Source organism: Maniola hyperantus, chromosome 11 (assembly GCF_902806685.2).
Source record: "Maniola hyperantus chromosome 11, iAphHyp1.2, whole genome shotgun sequence".
NCBI lineage: Eukaryota > Metazoa > Arthropoda > Insecta > Lepidoptera > Nymphalidae > Maniola > Maniola hyperantus.
The window spans coordinates 14507919-14529402 of NC_048546.1; the positions used below are offsets into that span (position 1 = coordinate 14507919).

General features: G+C 42.5%; 2 protein-coding genes across 2 annotated transcripts; both read left to right on the forward strand.

Annotated features, from left to right (window-relative positions):
* Positions 1 to 258: 258 nt before the first annotated feature.
* LOC117986715 (alpha-ketoglutarate-dependent dioxygenase alkB homolog 6) lies at positions 259 to 2469 on the forward strand. The gene is made up of 2 exons (XM_034973588.2): positions 259 to 410; positions 664 to 2469. The coding sequence occupies exons 1-2, from the start codon at positions 366 to 368 to the stop codon at positions 1303 to 1305; spliced, it is 687 nt and encodes a 228-aa protein (XP_034829479.1). The 5' UTR covers positions 259 to 365; the 3' UTR covers positions 1306 to 2469.
* Positions 1513 to 20974, forward strand: LOC117986716 (cytosol aminopeptidase-like). The gene is made up of 13 exons (XM_034973589.2): positions 1513 to 1532; positions 2403 to 2511; positions 3213 to 3322; positions 5016 to 5151; positions 6395 to 6522; positions 7464 to 7638; positions 7995 to 8194; positions 11096 to 11201; positions 16166 to 16273; positions 17199 to 17304; positions 18735 to 18884; positions 19741 to 19814; positions 20270 to 20974. Exons 1-13 carry the CDS (start codon positions 1513 to 1515, stop codon positions 20465 to 20467), a joined length of 1620 nt encoding a protein of 539 aa, XP_034829480.2. The 3' UTR covers positions 20468 to 20974.
* Positions 20975 to 21484: the final 510 nt, after the last annotated feature.

Sequence of the window (21484 nt, forward strand, 5' to 3'; positions counted from 1 at the left end):
TCAAAACCTATAAAGTTGCCAGCTTAGTACTTTAGTACTCCATCAAGTAAATTTTTGATAATTTTATTCATGCTTAATATTTGCCTTTAGTGCCTAGCGCGAAATCTTGTGCATTTTTAAGCTGTAATTGCTATTTCTCTTCTGAATAAATACTGAAATGAAAATTAAAAGTGAAAAAGGGCGAAAAATGCTCTGCAAAGTAGAAAGTGCATTTTTTGAGGTAGGGTTAGTGCATTTTTTGAAAAAAGTTGGCAGCACTGCTTTGCGAAAACGTCAAGGCAAATTCAAAAATATTTTAAATATCTCCGTTTTAAAACAAACCAAACAAAAAGAAATTAGATCTAAACAAATACAGTCAGTTTAAGATGTTAAATAATTGTTTTAGTGTTGTAAATTATAGAGTTACTAATGTAAGTGCGTGTGTAACTTTAAGTTTAAAGGTTAACTCAAACACTCAAAAGTTGCCTTTATTATTGCTTAGTTAGTTAGTTATTAAAACAGATTATGGATTGATTAAAGACCAATGCTTATCTAATGCCATAAACTGGCTAAAAGTGCTATGTGATTTCGATATTATTTACTTATGATTAAACTTTGTGATTAGATATTTTTTTGTTAGGTTTGTGAAGTACAGCTACCAATAAAAATATGTTTTCGTTATAGGCCGAGCCGACAGCATACTATGTCTCGGAATTCATATCACAAGAAGAGGAAAAGTACATCTTATCAAACATCTATGCTTCACCAAAACCAAAATGGACGCAATTATCTAACAGGAGATTACAGAATTGGGGTGGAGTCCCTCACAATAAGGGCATGATAGCTGAGGAAATACCACAATGGCTGCAAAAATACCTAAACAGTATACATTCTTTGAATCTAATGGCTGGAAATAAGCCTAACCATGTTCTAGTTAATGAATACTTACCTGGACAAGGAATCTTACCTCATTTAGATGGGTCTTTATTCTACCCAACCATAACTACTATATCTGTAGCATCACACACAGTTCTTAAGTTCCTAGAACCTATGTCTGCTGAAAACGCTGTGTTGAAACCTGTTTTCTCATTCCTATTGGAACCAAGAAGTCTATTAGTTCTAAAAGATAAACTATTTGATTATTATTTACATAGTATTGAAGAGATAAAAGAGGATTGTCTAGATGATTCTATTGTTAATTTAAACATGTGTTCTAATAAATATGTTAAGGGTGTAACAGTGCCTCGTGAAACAAGGATTTCTCTGACAATAAGACATGTGCCTAAAACTACAAGCTTTAAGATTAATATTGGCAATAAAAGATGATGAAATGTAACAAATACTATGAAGATGACGTAGTGGTTGAAAATATCTGACAGATAAAATTATCTATAGATTACATGCAGGTGATAGAATAGAATCCTACTTGAAATGACTACAGCATAATATGCTAAAGAATGGATAAGCTAAAACTACTTGCTAAAAGCTACTAAATAAAATAATAAGTTAATGCCCACCATACATTTTGTTGCTATGAGTAAACATGGAGATAGGTATGATTATAAGAAAAGAGTGCTAGAATAAAAGTTTCCTATATAATTTGGAATTGACACATAGGTACTTTATGGTAAAATAAGTTTGCTCTGTGACTTTCTTCTTAGGAAAGGCAGAATGTGGAACAGGAAACTATCAAAACTTCAATTTTAAAGGTGGGTCTACGCTAGATGAACCGAGCACGAGCGAAGCACTAGCGGAGCCGTTCTCGGCTTCGTCGTTCGCGGCGTCAAGTGTGGACGTACAACGATCCTACAATGATCACTGTCCTCGATCACTGCGGGCGTGAAGCAAATCCCTTTGTGTTCGTCAAAAAACCGACAACAGGCGGAACGCAGCCGAGCACGAACGAAATGCTTGCAGCGCGCTCGTTCGAGGCTTGTAAGTCGCTCCACACAAGACGAATTGTGTCCAGCTCGTGCTCGGTTCGCCAAGTGTAGACCCACCTTAAGTTTTTTTAAATATTTATCATCATCACTGCAAGCATGGGTCAATACAGTCACACATTTGCATTTATAATATTAGTATAGTTTAATTTTTATCATCTAAAGTTTTTATGATAAAAATAAACTATACTTAAGATTCTAAACTATTGTACAAAAATATGAAGCATATTTAAATTTTATAAACATTAGAAAAAATGCACAGGATAATATTTTTATAGGCAACTTTTTTGTAAATATACTTTAATTATGTATAAACTTTATGTACAATGAAATTCTACATTCAAAATACACTTTTAATAAAACCAATCTAGTAGGCATAATTTTTTTATTGCAAACCCCACTTTTTGTACCCTTTTTTGAATTGAATATTATTTTTATAATGGTTTTTAGTAAATTATTTCCACATGTGAATACGTTTCGTAGCAGAATAAATTCTAGTAGAATACTCTTAAGAGTGAGGAACTGCAGCGGAGATGCTGGGAGTGGTTGTGTTGAAAAAACTGGAGACACGGAAAAATTGGATGAGGGACAGGTGACTGGTGGAGAGGGGAATAAGGTGCTAAATTTCATCATTTAATATTGTATCATCACACCAAGCTGTGATAGTCTAGTGGTTAAGACGTCGGCCTCCTATTCAGGAGATCGGCGGGGTGACTACGTAAAACTGTTGCCGTAGCGAGAGCAGTGCGACAACAGTAGCAATGCGACAGTTCATTTGCTGTCTTCTTCAAAGTCAAAGTCAAAGTCAAATGATTTATTCAAAATAGGTAATAAATTACTCGTATTGATGGTCTGGTATGGTGTTAGATTTGTAAGATATAGTGGTGATAAATTACGCAAACTTAAAACTAACTTCTTATTTGGCTTTGTGGCTTTTGCTGTCTCTCTAGCGGCTGTTACGTGTGACGTTTGACAGCAATGATAGCGAGATTTACGCCGGTCGCGAGATACGTAATCACTCAGCGGGGGTTCGATCCCGAGCACTCACTTTAAATTTTTCGGAAATATGTGCGTTTTTATTAATTAAATATTTGTTTGCTTCAACGGTGAAGCAAAATATCTTGAGGCCTGCATGCCTGAGAGTTCTCCATAATGTTCTCAAAGGTGTGTGAAGTCTACCAATCTGCACATGGTCAGCGTACACTATGGCCAAAACCCTTCTCACTCTGAGAGGAGACCTGTGCTCTGTAGTGAGCCGGCGATGGGTTGTTCATGATGATTTAATTATTTCAGAGTGGTCTCGTGCTCGGCGTGTACGCGTCTGGCGATAAGTTGGAGCTGACCGCGGCCGCTGAAGAAGTCGACCAGAAGAGTGGCGGCAAGCTGTGCAGATACTTGAATGAGTACGTATTTAGTTTTAAGTTTACGTTCTTACGTACGGCTGTTCGACTTGTGGACGATCCCAAACTAACCGGCTCGCTAGAAAGCCTGGAGCACCGCAGAGACGTTAGCTCTCTATGCGTGTTCTATCGCCTGTATAATGGGGAGTGCTCTGAAGAGCTTTTTGACCTCATTTTTCTACAACCGCACCGCGCGCCACCGTAAGGAATTTCACCCTCACCACCTGGGTGTCTGGTGCACTTCGACCGTCCGCTGTGCCAGACAAACTGTGGAACCACGCGGTGTAGATTACAACATGGGTTTATTCAAGGGGCGGACCAACAAATTCCTAAAAGGCCGGCGACGCATTGGCGGTTTCTCTGGTGCTGCAAATATTCATGGGTGGCGGTAATCACTTAACATCAGGTGACCCGCCTGCTCGTTTGCTCGCTATCTCTATAAAAAAAGCCTAATTAATTTATTTATGTATTGTATTTATCTTCCACAATTGACAATCAAAAAGAGTACCATCATGACATCATGATCAACCCATCGCCGGCTCACTACAGAGCACGGGTCTCCTCTCAGAGTGAGAAGGGATTTGGCCATTGTCTACCACGCTGGTCAAGTGTAGATTGGTAGACTTCACACACCTTTGTTAACATTATGGAGAACTCAGGCATGCAGGTTTCCTCACGATGTTTTTCTTCACCGTTAAAGCAAGTGATATTTTATTAATAAAACGCAAATGACTCCGAAAAGTTAGAGGTGCGTGCCCGGAATCGAACCCCCGACCTCCGATTAGAAGGCGGACGTCCTAACCACTAAGCTATCACAGCTTTGACACACTTCCAAATTTGTAGTATTAGTATGGACTAGGTTATGCACGCGACTTCGCCCGCGTTGAAATTTCAAACCTCTATGTTACCTCTATTTTAGGGGTTGAATTTTTTAAAAAACCTTTATTATTGGATGTCTATGTGATAATAGCTATATGCATGCGAAGCATCAGGCCAATCTGTCCAGTAGTTTGAGCTGTGCTCAGTCAGAGATTAGACAGTCAGTCAGCTTTCCCTTTTATTTATTTAGAAGTATGTTTTTTTTTAATTTATAGACTAGCGTTTGGCTGCAATGAGACCTGCGGGGTGATTCGCTAACTCAGTTTCTTACACTGCATGATAGCCATGGAGCTCATTTTTTGATCCGTTGAAGGTTTTCTACGAAAAAACATTTTCGTATCACCCAGTGAAGCAGCAATGTAGAACCAACCAACCTCGGTGGTTATCGTTTAGTGTTAGACACTGAGTTAGCGAATTACCTAGCAGGTGGCAAGTGATGATGCAGCCTAAGATGGGGCGCGTTTGCCTAGAAGATGGCTATTCACTTTTGGCTTGTGGGTACCCATATTATAATTGGAGGGAAAAAATTGATGCAGGAAGGGTGTTCCAAATCTTAGCGGTTCTAATTAGAAATGAGGAATCCTAATCCTAAATCCTAATAATATTATATAACTGTGAAAGTGTGGATGTTTTGATGTTTGTTACTCAATCACGCAAAAACTACTGGACAGATTTGGCTGAAATTCGAAATTGAAATAGATTATACCCTGGATTAACACATAGGCTACTTTTTATCGCGAAAAATCAAAGAGTTCTAGCGGGATTTCGAAAAACTCGCGGGCATCAACTAGTTGTATATAATATGGATTGTGTTCAGGATATCCTGTCAGCTGAGGCTGGGCAAGGCGTTGGTGGTGACGGATGTGGTGCCGGAGTTCGGCCCGGTGGCGCTGTGTTCGCTGGGCAACAAGGACCCCGGGTACAACGCTCTGGAAGATCTGGACGAGACGCGGGTGAGACGATACGTAACCTACAATACCTACGTAACGTATGTTACATAAAAGCAGGAATGATAACTTTGATAAGTTTTAGGGTTCCGTACCCCAAAAGGAAAAACGGAACCCTTATAGGATCACTTTGTTGTCTGTCTGTCTGTATTTCGTATCAAGAAACCTATAGGGTACTTCCCGTTGACCTAGAATCATGAATCTTGCAGGAAGGTAGGTCTTATAGCAGATATGAGGGGAAACATCTGAAACCAGTGAATTTGTGGTTACTTCACAAGAAAAAAATTAGAATGTGTTCATGAACAACAAATGAATGAATGTGTTTTTTACTTGCCTACCTACATTCATTTATAATTTTATATATATATAATAATTGCGTTTTTACCTACTAAATATAAGTTTTAAAATATCCTACATTTGGTTCAATGTTGTTAGTTATAAGTATTGTTATTTAGCTTTTAATAAGATATGTGTGACGTGTAGATACCTAATGTTAACGGCGGTATACGGAAAAACTCAATCTTCGAGTTTATGATTCTACCTGAATTTGTGTAACCTGTAAATATTTTTTCTTAAATAAATATATTTTTATTATTATTATTATTAACAAATATTATTATTTCAACTTTCGAAGTAAGATTCCAGTACCAAGTAGGGTATCATATTATATGAAAGGGCTTTACTTGTACATTCTAAAAAAGATTTTTATTTATTTTTAGACATATATAATAGTTTTTGATTTATCGTGCAAAATGTTGATAAAATACGATTGTAGTAGCACCCTCAGTGCGCGAGTTTCTTGGCCGACTCGCACTTGGCCGGTTTTTATTCTATACCTTAAAAGGCGTTGCGAATGCGTCATCAAAAAAGTCAATATTAGCGTTAAGATTTGACGAAGACGTCGGAAAACTAGCACAAAGATTCAAAGATTCTTTATTTGCGGAAACATTTTACAACGAGATGTTATTACATAAAATTGTCCAGTAGAAATGTTTCGCCTTAAATATTAGGCATGCAAAACAATTAGTAAACCTAGTAAAACAATAACTATAAGTAATTTGACGCACGTTGTCTTTGTCTATGTTAAAATTCAAAATTTAAAAATGTCTAAGTTGAAAAAAAATCGTTAATGTTATATAATGTCTTGTCTATTAAAAAATCATGCAATTTATTCTTAAATTTATTTATATTATTACTATGGTACATATACTCGGCTTGAAGATGGTTTAGCCTGTTTAGTGTGGTCCAGGAGAACGTGCGCGTGATGGTGGGCGCGGGGGTGCAGGCGTTGTCGCAGCGCGGCTGTGGGCGCATCGCAGTGGAGGGCGCGGCCGCCGTGGACGCCGCCGCCGAGGCCGCTCATCTGGCGGCCTGGAGGTAGCCACCATAACCACAGTTCACGACAGTTAGGGAACTTCTAACCAAACGTCGTGGCTTCACCTACACTGGCAGGCGTCAAATGTTTCTCTCAGTCGCATCCGATATCCGGGATCCTGAGTCGTCTTATACTTGACGCGTACGGCACCGCTGGGTTTTTTAGTGGGTATGCTGATGGCGGTTAAAAAAAAACCGCGAGTGAGTCCCACATACCCGCCCTTGTGCGGCATGCCTAATAGCATTTTTACCAGCGGAAAAAAAAAGGCGTCAAATGTTACCTACATTTGACGCTAAGTAGACTTATGAAACGACTAGGTTACTTTGATTTCACGTCACCCATAGCCTATAATAAGTATTTGTCAGACCATCGATTCAGGATCGAACCGAGAGTTCCCTCACTTTACTTTCGGCCAGGTACTGCACAAACTTTTGCATTTATAATATTAGTCTGATAATATTATTAGGATATTAGAATTAAGATCGCATCGGCGGTATTCCCATTAGATTACAACATATAGGGTTATTCAAGGGCGGACCAACAAATTCCTGAAAGGCCAACAACGCATATGTGCGGTTCCTCTGGTGCTGCAAATGTTAATTATGGACGGCGGTAATCACTTCACATCAGGTGACCCGAATGCTCGTTGGCTCGCTATTATTATCTATATATATAAAAGGAAAAGGTGACTGACTGCCTGACTGACTGACTGACTGACTGACTGACTGATCTATCAACGCACAGCTCAAACTACTGAACGGATCGAGCTGAAATTTGGCATGCAGATAGCTATTATGACGTAGGCATCCGCTAAGAAAGGATTTTTGAAAATTCAACCCCTAAGGGGGTGAAATAGGGGTTTGAAATTTGTGTAGCCCACGCGGACGAAGTCGCGAGCATAAGCTAGTTTAAAAAAAGATTTTTAAATTGTTCCATGTGTCAGATTTGAAGAGTTCAAGTCGTTCAGCGCCCGGAACCCGACGCCTCAGCTGTCGCTGTACGGAGGCGGGGATCAAGAGGCGTGGGACACGGGTTCGGTGCTCGGGCGCGCACAGAACTGGGCGCGCTTCCTCTCCGACATGCCCGCCAATAAGATGACGCCGGTGGACCTTGCGCAGGTCACTAAACTATTGAACTGAATAGAAGAGCTTTTTCAAACCAAAATCGTGTTCTATGAAGCTGTATTTACTAGCAAAATTAGTACAAACGTTGGGGTCCCAAGGTGCTGGAATTGGGACCTCGCACCGGAACCCCCACTAGGTGGACGGACGACATTAGGCGAGTCGCAGGGAGCCGCTGCGACGCAAGACTGTGGCGTGTGGAAGTCCCTACAAGAAACCTATGTCCAGCAGTGGACGTCTATCGGTTGTTGTTGTTGATGATGATGATGATGATGATGATGATGATGATGATGATGATGATGATGATGATGATGATGATGATGATGATGATGATGATGATGATTGATTTCTAGGCAGCTCTAGACGTGCTCTGTCCCTTGGGCGTCCGCGTCACAGCGTACGAGCAGAGCTGGATAGAGGCGCAGCGTATGGAGGCGTTCCTAGCGGTCGCTCGGGGCTCGTGCGAGCCGCCCATATTCCTGCAGTGCGAGTACACCCCGGCGGGGGACACGCCGCCTGTGCTCATCGCCGCTAAGGGGATCACTTTTGACAGGTAACGACGCTTATGCTTACTACTTTTGACAAGTAATGACTTTTGACAGGTTTCGTCCAACCAAACGCAACATCACGAGGTCACTTGAGTATATAACATCACGTCGGTGAAGCAATAGCGCGATCCAACGGTGCCAAGCGCCATCTAGTTAAGATTTCAGAATTATAATTTACATGCACAACTAAAGCAAATCAGCACGAGCTTCCTGGATCGAGGTGCCGCGTATTAAGAGGTTTCTAGGGTGGTCGCGTGAGGCTCGTGCGAGCAGCCCTTATTCCTGTACACTAGCGGCACGCTATGATGGCCGGTTTGACACATTACAATAGTGATGTGGAATGTCAATTTATTCTCGAACAAAAAACAATTAAGTTTTGTTTTTGTACCTGATTAAATAGGTTTAATAAAACAAAAATGTATATGTTTATTTAATTTATTTGAACGAACTGAATATTTGAACGAAAATGAATATACATACTTTATATGCACACAAGAAACATATGAATACAAAAGATACCGAAAAAGGTGCCACAAAAGGCCATAATTAATCAGATTCGTCCATACTACTATTTTCACTGTCGTCACTGCTATCATCACATACATTAATAATTATATGTTCGTTTTCTATAATATTATCTATTTTCACATCTCTTTCATAATCTTCCCTTATTAATTTAACAGTTCTATTCACAACCTTTTCCCAGTCTCCTTTAGTCACATGTTCACAAGCTTCTTCTAATAATTTTAGCATTTTTTTTGTGGTAAATGGGGGTTCTGTATTGTGTCTTGCAGCATATCCCTTAATTTGAGCCCACACCAACTCAATCGCATTATACTCACAATGGTAAGGCGGTAACCGTATAACTCTGTGCCCATGTTCTAATGCTATTTCGTCAATGACGTATCGGATCTTGGTTGGTTTGTTTTCTTTTAAAAGACGTACTAATTCCGCTTTTAACATATTCATGTTTGCATCTACGCCATTTTTACGAAGCCATGCGACGATATCAGCTTTCTTTTGGGATTGGGCAGGTGGCTTGTCAATTTGCATCGAGTGGTATGGGGCGTTGTCCATAATTATAATAGATGGTTCAGGGAGGCTACACAACATTGAGGTAAACCATTCAGTAAACTTTTCTCCATTCATGTCTTCATGATAGTCTCCAGTGGTTTTTGACGCAAAAGCCATGAGAGAACCTTCGACAAACCCGTTGATGGTTCCGGCGTGACAAATTATAAGTCGCGATCCTTTTCCTACAGGAACTTTGGAAGTAGATGCTGCTGTGTCATCGTTCCAAGAACGGCCTACAGTATGGTTAGCATTAAGCCATGTTTCATCCAAGAACACAACATTTTGCCAATTTTTGATTTCTTTCACTTGCCGTAAAAAAGTATACCTTGCCATCGCTATATCAAATCTTTCCATCAATATTTTGCGTTTGTTACATTTTTTGTATCGAAATCCAATGGTCTTCAAAATCTTCGTTAAAGAACTTTCCCCACCGAAGAATAATCCAGCTTCCTTCAGTGAATGCACCAACTTTTTTCTTGTTGGATACTCCTTCTGTAAATAGTAGCCGTAAACATGTCTTCGGATAGCATCGGCATCAAAGCTATCGATGCCTACGACTGGTTTTGCTCGTTTTCTCTTTTTTGGTGTGTGAAGTTTATTTTCTTCTGTGCCAGTCTCGCCATATTTTTTTTTAGTTATCCGTCTAACAGTTCGTTGTCCAATATTAAGCGCATCAGCTACGCGTTCAACCACTGACGTTATAGGTAAAATTGGCCCTCCATTTTGAGCTTCACGATCGAAATAGTTACGAAGGCGTATTAGGAACTCACGTGTCTGACTATTTAGAACAGTTCTCTGCGTACGTTCGGTCATATCGACGAAATCCACAACAAAGGGCTTGAACAGAGTCCAAATTAACGAGCAAGGGTCAACAGTAATGCAGTATCAATATTTGAAATCCAAAGCCAGGTCAAAACTATATCACAATCGCATTGCACTGACAGTTTATACTTTTCGAAGCAACGTCAATTCGAAACTGCTTTGTTTTGCATTGAGCATTGACGCGAGTTTGCCGGAGGTAGTAGTTGTGCTAGCCAGCGATCCTATGTGACGATCGTATTAGATTCCATTTTTAAAAATTTATTGATATTTTTTTGCGATTTCAGAGGTTTGTCCACATAGTGAAAATTGTTCATATTCACAAGTACATTCACCCCTTAAATGGTGCAAACTGATTTTTCTACACTTGTATACATTTAAGAAATCAATTTAATAAATAAATTTTGAGTCCTAAACCTAAAACTACATTCGATAAAATTTATGAATCTCTGCACATCACTATCGTCAATAAAGTAATACAATTATTTCCTTCAAAGTCGTTATCAATTAATACGGAACTTCATGAGCGGACAAACGTCAAACCGGCCATCATAGCGTGCCGCTAGTTTAGTGTGTATAAAGTATACACCCCCGCGGAGGACACGCCGCCTGTCTTCTAAAGGGCTCACTTTTGACAGGTAACGACTCTTATACTGCTTTTGACAGGTTTCCAATTCCAAACCAAACTTACAACATAGTTCGTGACTACGTAGGTATACATTGCGTTGGCCATTTAATAGCGCGATACCACGCTGCACAGCGCCATCTAGGTGTCATATTAGCATAGCAATTAATAGATTTGAAATGTAGATTTTTGCTTGAGTCAAGCATTTTGACCATCTACAAAGTTTGCTTGATGCTTGAGTCAAGCATTTAGGTGCTTGACGCGCGATTGGTGCGCTTTTATATTTTTTGCTTGATGCGCCTGTCTAGCAGCTTGGTCAAGCAAAACAAATGTACGTGCTTGACGTCAAGCTACTTACCGTCTCGGTAGCCCTGATGTATGTTTGCAGCGGTGGGATGTGCCTCAAGAAGCCCGAGCTGATGCAGGAGATGCGCGGCAGCATGGCGGGCGCCGCCGTGACGCTCGCCGCGCTCCGAGCGTTGGCTGAACTGAAGGTGATCATTGTTTAAACTCTAATTACTATTAACTAGCTTATGCTCGCGACTTCGTCCGCGTGGACTACAAAAACTTCAAACCCCTATTTTATCCCCTTAGGGGTTGAATTTTCAAAAATCCTTTCTTAGCGGATGTCTACATCATAATAGCTATCTGCATGCCAAATTTCAGCCCGATCCGTCCAGTAGTTTGAAATGTGCGTTGATAGATCAGTCAGTCAGTCAGTCAGTCAGTCAGTCACCTTTTCCTTTTATATATATAGATTAGCTGATGCCCGCGACGTGGAATTACGTTTTATAAAAGTCCCGTGGTCCCGTCTTTGATTTTCCGGGATAAAATACTTTTTATCCCGGCTTTTAGGCTACTGCCTATGTCACTCTCCAGGTCTTTAACTATACCTACTCATGCAAAAAATCACGCAACGGATCAACTGTTGCCCCGTTGCGACGTGATTGAAGGTCAAACCAACAAACAAACACACTTTCACATTTATAATATGGGTACTGATTCATTTATTAGCAATACGTTTATGTTACGTTTTTAGGGCTCTTCCGTACCTCAAAAGGTAAATGGGAACCACTATAGAATCCCTTCGTTGTTGTCTATTTGTCGTGTCTGAGAGAGAATCAAAAGCACAAATTCACGGTTATCGGATTTTTCTCTTGAGATTGCTACCTGATTTGATTCTAGGTCAAAGGGAAGTTACCCTAAAGGTTTTGATTGCCTTGACGGGTCTTGACAGACAGACAACCTATAAGTGATAGTGTAGAGGTGCAACCTCTACCGTTACTTGGCTGGCAGCTATTAGGAAAACTTCGCAGCTGCCACAACAATATTCAAATTTGGAACGCAGTGGGGAATCCTCCTGGTCACGCACGTTACAAGATTCCACATTCCCTATCATCCGCTCGTCACGTCAACATCTTCTACCATTGTATTATATAAAGCTCGCGAGCCCGTCTGTATTGTACATAACATATCAATTGTAAAGTGTAAAATAAACATCACTATATGTAGCTGGTTCTTCATTACATCAACCCTTCAGCTACATAATTGGTGACCCATCATTGAGGAACACATCAGCCACATTGGGTACCTACGTCTACGGTCGAGCCAGCACACTGCTCCCGTACATCTCCGGCGTGCAAGCAACTCAACGCAACAAGCAACGACGTGCGGCCACATTAGCTGCACCCTCTGAACGCGAAAGCTACGAGTTACGACTGCGACTCGACATGGACGCCACAGATGGTGTCCCTCGTGGACGCAATCCAGTTAACTCGACGCGGCACGCTACGCAACCTACCCTGTCCTACATCGCTGACCACAACACAACCTCCTGACCCGACGCGAGGTTCATACGTGCATGCCTTGTGAGTACATATCCAAGGCGCCCTGAGGAGGGATCCAGGTTTTATAAGGACATTATTTCTTCTGTGCTGAAAAACAATTTCTAACAATAATATTTGTGACATTGCATTTTGTTTTGTGAAAATTATTTTTGAGTGACGTTTTTTTTTAATTTTCAAATTCAGTGAAAAAGAACATTAACATTCCATGAACAATATAGACAATAAGTGACGTCTCATCATCTCATTTTAAAAAGGGAATTTTTTATAGACATTTTACTTTTTTAGAACAATTTTATTTAGTTATATTGTCATGTCATAATTGCCATTGTATTTTGTAAAATTTTCCTGTCATAACAATTTAAATTTCAGCAATTTATAAAGAAACAGTATTACACGTATGAAGAGGACTAATCTCTCCGTTCCATGGTTCCATTCACAACAAACTCCTACGGACCATGCCACAATTCGTAAGGTTTTCAGCAAAGCTTCCTCCGTTTTTTTTTTTTTTTTTTTTTAATAGATATAGCGAGCAAGCGAGCAGGCGGGTCACCTGATGTTAAGTGATTACCGCCGCCCATGAACATTTGCAGCACCAGAGGAGCCGCCGATGCGTTGCCGGCCTTTTAGGAATTTGTTGGTCCGCCCCTTGAATAACCCCATGTTATAATCTAGTGGGAACACCGCCGATGGGAGTTGGTTCCACAGTTTGCACGTGCGTGGAAAGAAGGATCTGGCGCAGCGGACGGTCGAAGTGCACCAGACACCCAGATGGTGAGGGTGAAATTCCTTACGGTGGCGCGCGATGCGGTTGTAGAAAAAAGAGGGTGGAATGAGGTCAAAAAGCTCTTCAGAGCACTCCCCATTATACAGGCGATAGAACACGCATAGAGAGCTAACGTCTCTGCGGTGCTCCAGGCTTTCCAACGAGCCGGTTAGTTTGGGATCGTCCACAAGTCGAACAGCCCGCCTTTGGATCCGATCAAATGGAAGGAGTTGGTACTGGGGTGCTCCAGCCCAAAGGTGGGAGCAGTACTCCATGTGAGGGCGGACTTGCGCCTTATAGAGTAGGAGCCTATGCTCGGGCGCGAAGTACCGCTTTGCTCTGTTGAGCACCCCAAGCTTTTTGGAGGCTAATTTGGCCTTGCTTTCCAAATGATCGCGGAATTGAACCTCGCTCGAAATGTGGACTCCAAGGATCCCAATGCTGTTGGAAGGTGTGAGGGGAGTGCTCTGAAAGAGAAGAGGCAGTGTAAAAGGGGACTTCTTGGCGGAAAACGCGCAAACCTGTGTTTTAGTTGGGTTAAATTGCACTAGGTTTTGTGCGCCCCATTCTGACACTTTACCTAGGCAGGTTTCTATGTCAGACACAAGTTTGGCTCTACACTCCTCCAGCACTGCGCGAGAAAGCTGTGTATGTCCTTTGTACAGGGCATCACCCGTACTGTCATCCGCATAGCAATGGGTGTTGTTGTGATGCAACATGTCATTGATATGCAGGATGAACAGTGTGGGCGATAGCACCGAGCCCTGAGGGACGCCAGCATTGATGGGTTTGAGTTCCGAGCAAAAACCGTCGACAGCGACCTTGATGCTGCGACCGTCAAGGAAACTGGCGACCCAATTACACAGCTTCACTGGTAGTCCGTAAGATGGTAGTTTCGATAGAAGTGCCCCATGCCAAACCCTATCAAAGGCTTTTGCAATATCAAGACTGACCGCCAGAGCCTCTCCCTTGCTGTCAATGGCTTCCGCCCAGCGGTGCGTGAGATAAATAAGAAGATCACCAGCTGATCGGCCGTGGCGAAAACCGTATTGACGATCACTGATCAGCTGGTGCTCCTCAAGATATCCCAGCAGCTGGGCGTTAATGATTTGCTCCATGACTTTGGACAGGAGGGAGGTAATCGCGATAGGTCGATAATTTGAGGGGTCCGAATGATTGCCTTTCTTCGGAATAGGGTGAACTAAGGCAGTCTTCCACGAAGATGGAACTGTGCCGGAGGAGTAAGACAGACGGAACAGACGAGTCAGGACGGGTGTCAGCTCAGGAGCACATATTTTGAGCACAACCGCAGGAATACCGTCCGGCCCACTCGCTTTATTGACGTCGAGAGAGAGGAGTGCCTTACGCACAGCTGTTTGGGTAAAGCGTATGTCACGCAGCGAGCTTTGACACCGCGGATTCCGTGCATTGCGGATCATCTTTTATTTCAAAGTGAAGCAGCTTTTGTGGAGTGCTGTATAGCCTCCGCACACATGTTCCTGTAGTACACTGGGCAGCCTAAGACACGATGTCACTCGTTCGTAAGTCCTTCGACCTTTTCACTTTTCCAGGTTCACTGAGTTTATCGCGCTCAGAACCTCTCTTCAGGTCTGTGTGGACGCGAGTTTGCCAAGGTTCGACGTGAAGAAGATTTGCTCATCATGCGTCTCCTCCGTCATCAACCTTTTTGCACTCCGAACGCTTCATTTATTGTAATTATTTTTTTCCGTGTCACATAGGCATACAGGTCCACTGCTTATTTCTCTGGTCTTAAGTACTGCCTCCCAGTCATTGTGTACACAATGACCTGAGGTATTACACCATTACCAGATACTGCTACAGAAGACTCAACATTGAGGCAACTTTCAATCCTATTTGCCTTCTCATTTTTATCAATACATGTTCTAGTTTTAGGGTTCTTTTCCTTCATTCTTATGTATATAATACTTGCTTACTTAATTTTTTTTTTTTTTTCTGTTTCTCACTCCGTAGGGGGGTGATGTAGAGGTGCAACCTCTACCGTTACTTGGCTGGCAGCTATTAGGAAAACTTCGCAGCTGCCACAACAATATTCAAATTTGGAACGCAGTGGGGAATCCTCCTGGTCACGCACGTTACAAGATTCCACATTCCCTATCATCCGCTCGTCACGTCAACATCTTCTACCATTGTATTATATAAAGCTCGCGAGCCCGTCTGTATTGTACATAACATATCAATTGTAAAGTGTAAAATAAACATCATTATATGTAGCTGGTTCTTCATTACATCAACCCTTCAGCTACAATAGAACTCTATTTTATTTTTATCTACTGTTAATCTGTCAATTTACTCTGTACGTTATTAAGTCTGTCTGTTATTAAGTTAATCTATAGTCTTAATCTGTTAGTCTCTAAGTTAGTGCATGTTAGTTTATAAGTAAAGTTTCACCTGTAATTGACGACCATACTGTTTATTGTATGTATTTAAATGTGAACCAGAGTGACCGACATAGCCCAACGAATTAGCCAGCTGAAGTGGCAGTGGGCAGGCCACGTCTGCCGCAGAACCGATGGCCGATGGGGCAGACGTGTTCTGGAGTGGAGACCGCGTATCAGCAAGCGCAGTGTGGGACGACCTCCAACCCGCTGGACTGACGACCTTAAGAAGATAGCGGGAAGTGGGTGGATGAGGAAGGCGGAGGATCGTGTGTGGTGGCGTGCTCTTGGGAAGGCCTATGTCCAGCAGTGGACGCAAATAGGCTGATTGATTGATTGATTTAAATGTGCGGTCTTTTATGTATGGAAGTTGTCGGTGATAAATAAATTAAAAAAAAAAAAAAAACTCTAAAAAGCACTTGAAATTACAGGTGCCAATAAACGTATGCGCAGTAATCCCCCTGTGCGAGAACATGGTGAGCGGGCAGTGTATGAAGGTGGGAGATGTGGTGCGCGCGCTCAATGGACTCTCGCTACAGGTTGCTTTTTGTACTGCATTTTATTTTTGAGTAGATGCATCATCATCATGAAACTATCGTGAATTATTTGCATTATAAATATATACTTAGAAAAATGGGGCTCATCGTCATTATCGTCAGCCGAGACGTCCACTGCTGGACATAGGTCTCTTGTTGGGTTTCCCACACGCTATATCTTGCGCCATCCAGTGGCTCCCTGCGACTCGTTTCTCCACCTAGTGGGGTTCGCCTTCCGGTGCGAGGTCGCCATTCTAGCACCTTGGGACCCCAACATATATCAGTTTTTTGAACTTTGTGTCCTGGTGCCCTGCCCATTGCTACTTTAACTTCGCAATCCATTGAGCTATCTCACGTAGAGAGATTCTATGGCTGAGATCTATAGAGCGCACTTTGACTTAGCTCAGACTTAAGATTGAGTCAAAACGAGACAGATTTATGTGAGAGATATAGCTCTGTCTCGTTTTAACTCTGTCTTAAGTCTAAGCCAAGTCATAGTGCGCTCTATAGATCTCACCCTAAGCATAGCTGTATCTTTGAGTGATTACCTTGTTAAAATATAGGTAGGTATTTGAAATCATTATGGTTCTGGTGGGAGGCCTCGGCCGTGGCTAGTTACCACCCTACCGGCAAAGCCGTGCCGCCAAGCAATTTAGCGTTCCGGTATGATGCCGTGTAGAAACCAAAGGTGTATGGGTTTGATAAAAACTGCCATACTCCTTCCAGGTTAGCCCGCTCCCACCTTAGACTGCATCGTCACTTACCATTAGGTGAGATTGCAGTCAAGGGCTATCTTGTATCTGAATAAATAATAAAAAAAAAAGTTTAACAGTTTTTTGAGTTTTTAAGAAATAATAACCACTGAAGTTTTTAGCAAGTAGCATGGCTTATGTGTGAGACCTGACAAGGACATAATGCTACTTTTCAGATCGAGGACACGGATATGGAAGGTCGCTTGGCGCTGGCCGACGCTCTGGTGTACGGACAGGTCCTGTACAAACCCTCGCTGGTGATCGACGTCGCTACACTCACACGTAAGAGATACTGGGGCTCGATTGCGGTAGAATGACAGCTACGATGTCACGATCGCAATCACCTCCTGTGGCCCTACCGCGGTTGTTTGACAGCTACAATGTCACGATCGCAATCACCTCTGATTGGTTAATTAATGATCGCTCACTATTGGCCACAATGCATTGTTGCAACAAGAATCGCACAAATTCAGCCAATCAGATCAATTGAGATTGTAATAATGATTGATGCAGGTTTTAGACAATCGCCCTGCTGATCTGTCTTGAAACAAGAATATCATGAATTTAGCCAATCACAACAATTGCGACTGTAATAATGATTAATGCAGATTTTCGCAATCGACCTATGGCGTTCGCTTTGATTCGTACATAAGACGTTCGCCACAGACTAGATACACGTCGCGTAAGAGCCATAACGCTCGGTCGACTAGTCGCCGGGCAACTTAGTCGACGGCGACCGTTCCGAACCACGCTGCACGCAGCAGCGCTGCCGCAACAGTGCTGTCAGCAGCTGTCACAGTCCTGTCGCGGCACTACAGTAGGGCGATTGTCTAAAACCTGCATCAATCATTATTACAATCTCAATTGTTCTGATTGGCTGAATTTGTGCGATTCTTGTTGCAACAATGCATTGTGGCCAATAGTGAGCGAGCATTAACCAATCAGAGATGATTGCGATCGTGACATTGTAGCTGTCAAACAACCGCGATCCCGCAGCTGTAGGGCGATTGTCTAAAACCTGCATCAATCATTATTACAATCTCAATTGTTCTGATTGGCTGAATTTGTGGGATTCTTGTTGCAACAATGCATTGTAGCCAATAGTGAGCGAGCATTAACCAATCAGAGATGATTGCGATCGTGACATTGTAGCTGTCAAACAACCGCGGTAGGGCCCCTGGTCCCCATGCAATCTCTATAAGCTTATAGACATTACATTCCGAGCTAGGCAGCAATGTCGCGGCAGCAATGTAGCAGAACATTGCTGCCGCGACATTGACATTTTTTTCAACTTAGACATTTTTAAATTTTGAATTTTAACATAGACAAAGACAACGTGCGTCAAATTACTTATAGTTATTGTTTTACTAGGTTTACTAATTGTTTTGCATGCCTAATATTTAAGGCGAAACATTTCTACTGGACAATTTTATGTAATAACATCTCGTTGTAAAATGTTTCCGCAAATAAAGAATCTTTGAATCTTTGAATCTTTGAATCTTTGAATCTTTGCCTAGCTCGGAATGTAATGTCATATATAAGCTTATAGAGATTGTATGGGGACCAGTAGTGCCGCGACAGGACTGTGACAGCTGGTGACAGCACTGTTGCGGCAGCGCTGCTGCGTGCAGCGTGGTTCGGAATCATACCTTTTAGTTTATACGGAAGTTGTCGTGTCGTGTGTTGGGTGTAAACGCCGTGGTTCCCGCCAGGTGGCGTGCTGCTGGCGACGGGCGGCGGCGCGTTCGGCTGCTTCTCCAACTCGGCTCGCGCGTGGCGCGCGATGCGCGACGCGGGCGCGCTGACCGGGGACCGGCCGTGGCGCTTCCCGCTGTGGGACTACTACCAGAAGCAGATCGACAGTGAGTCTATACAATACTCATCATATAAATAGTTAGACTTCCTACAGTTATAAATAATAATAAAAAATAAAAAAATAAAAAAGCCTTTATTATTCCTTATCTTGAACTAAATTATTTACAATATTATATATATCTACTTTTTACATCTAACATTGACACCGATTCTAAGCACAACCTAATTTTAGAGTATTCGCACCCTCTTCTTACTATTGTAATATGAAAAGGACAGAAGCAGTTTGACATTTCTAAATTTAATTTTTAGATGGTGAAACCCGTGATTTTAGCACGCACTCGCGAACCTACTGTTTAAATTTGTATTGTGCACTAAAATTTAGAGTCTTTAAATGTGAAAGTCATGTTCCGTTCCTTTTTTAGCATTAGTAAAAATGGGTAACTGTAGACTTCCTACAGTTACCCAGCAGAAAATATTGCACATCGAACTTTAGAAAAAGATTTCGGGTTCGTAGAGCGTCGTCTCTGTCACTCAATGATACATCTATACAGGCTGTAACCAGACGCTGGCAAAAATGAAGACAAGTGATAGTATCTACTGATATCATACCACAAAAAAAACCTATAATTTTGTAAAAGTTTACGATATATTGCAAATAAAACATCTGACGCTAGAGGTCAACGAACTTTGCGTAAGTAGGCCACTCGGAGTCAATGCCGCGTCGTAGCTGGGCCAGTTTTGCACGCTATAGGTACATTGCGGGTTTGAAAAATACTAAATCACTAAAACTACGAAATGAGGCAAATGGTTATTGGTATTGGATTGTGTTTAGGTTGTATAACAATAACGCTAAGTTTTTGCTTGCGCTCAGGTTATACACCTTGTACGTTTGTTCCATTTCAGATGATCCCGCGGTAGATCTGAGAAACAAGGGGTCGGGAACTGCATCGCCGTGCATCGGGGCTGCTTTTCTCAAGGTATATAATATAGTACACGACAGGTCGAGATGCCAATTGGGGGGCCCCACACCACACGTCACCCGCACCGGACGCGCGGAGACTGTGCGTGCCATCTCGACCTGGCGCGGACTAGTTTCGACAAGCTGGTGAACAAAACGATGTGCACACTAAATACAAATCTGAACTGCCCCCCAATTGTGTAAGAATAACCATTTCATGGCTATCGCAATCGTCAAGAAATTCTGCCCTTTGATTGGTTGATTCGCTGTTTACATTTTTTCACAGCCAATCAAAGGGCAGAATTCTTGACGATTGCGATAGCCATGAAATGGTCATGCTTACACAATTCGGGGGCAGATTTCCAAGCTGAACGACATAAATATTGAAATTGAATCACGATTTCAAAATTCCTCCAGTGTATTTTATTTCGTAAGATCAAATGAAGTGAGCGCATTGTGTTCGTCGTGTTACAGAACTTCATATGCGGCGAGTGGCTGCACGTAGACATGACGGGCGTGGGGCGCGTCACACTTGCCCCCGGCTCGCCTCACACGTACCTGCGCCCGCGCCGCATGTCGGGCCGCCCCACGCGCACTCTCACCGCCTTCCTCACGGCCGCCGCACACGCTAACACGGGGCAAGACGATATGGTCCCCACACCAGCTGTGTAGACCTTCAAAACATGACATAACAGCGGATAGAATGCCCTACCTATAGTACGTGACAGGTTCAGATGACAATCGGGGTAAGGCGGGCGACACACCCGCAGCGGGGCCTTTGCGGGCCGTTCCCTACCCGATTGCCATCTCTACCAGTCGCGGACTACACTTGAGTTTTCTACTCCGATTTATTATTACCTCTTGAAATAAATTCACTTATTTTTAAATAGTCAAGTGAAAAGATATGGATGGTTTTCACCTTTAAGTTTGAATTTACTCTTTGTGAAAACAATTATTAGAATAATTCGGTTGTCTATGGTACAAAATATTTGCTCGTGATGAACTTCATATAAGGTGAATGGCCACAGACAGACATGACGGGCGTGGGTCGCGTCACACTTGCCCCCGGCTCGCCTCACACGTACCTGCGCCCGCGCCGCATGTCGGGCCGCCCCACGCGCACTCTCACCGCCTTCCTCACGGCCGCCGCACACGCTAACACGGGGCAAGACGATATGTTCCCCACACCAGCTGTGTAGACCTTCAAACCATGACATAACAGCGGATAGAATGCCCTATATAGAACGTGACAGGTTCAGATGGCCATCGGGGTGAGGCGGGCGACACCCCGCACACCCGCAGCGGGGCCTTTGCGGGCCGTTCCCTAACCGATTGCCATCTCTACCAGTCGCGGACTACACTAGAGTTTTCTACTCCTCCGATTTGTTATTACCTATTGAAATAAATTCACTTATTTTTAAATCGTCAAGTGAAAAGATATGGATGGTTTTCACTTTAAGTTTGAATTTACTCTTTCTGAAAACAATTGTTATAATAATTCTGTTGTCTATGGTACAATATATTTGCTCGTGATAGTTGGTGAATGGCCACAGACAGACATGACGGGCGTGGGTCGCGTCACACTTGCCCCTGGGTCCCCGGACACCTAAAAAAGCTACAGCTCCACTCTGCTGGTGTACGTTGGGTCTTAGGCTCAGACCTATAGAGCGTACTTTGACTGCTTACTTA

Coding starts and splice junctions, on each gene's coding strand:
- LOC117986715 (XM_034973588.2), top strand. CDS start 366: ATGTTAAATAATTGTTTTAGTGTTGTAAATTATAGAGTTACTAAT. Junction 411..663: donor TAAATTATAGAGTTACTAAT/GTAAGTGCGTGT, acceptor TTTTCGTTATAG/GCCGAGCCGACAGCATACTA.
- LOC117986716 (XM_034973589.2), top strand. CDS start 1,513: ATGAGTAAACATGGAGATAG. Junction 1,533..2,402: donor ATGAGTAAACATGGAGATAG/GTATGATTATAA, acceptor TACGTTTCGTAG/CAGAATAAATTCTAGTAGAA. Junction 19,815..20,269: donor TCGGGGCTGCTTTTCTCAAG/GTATATAATATA, acceptor GTCGTGTTACAG/AACTTCATATGCGGCGAGTG.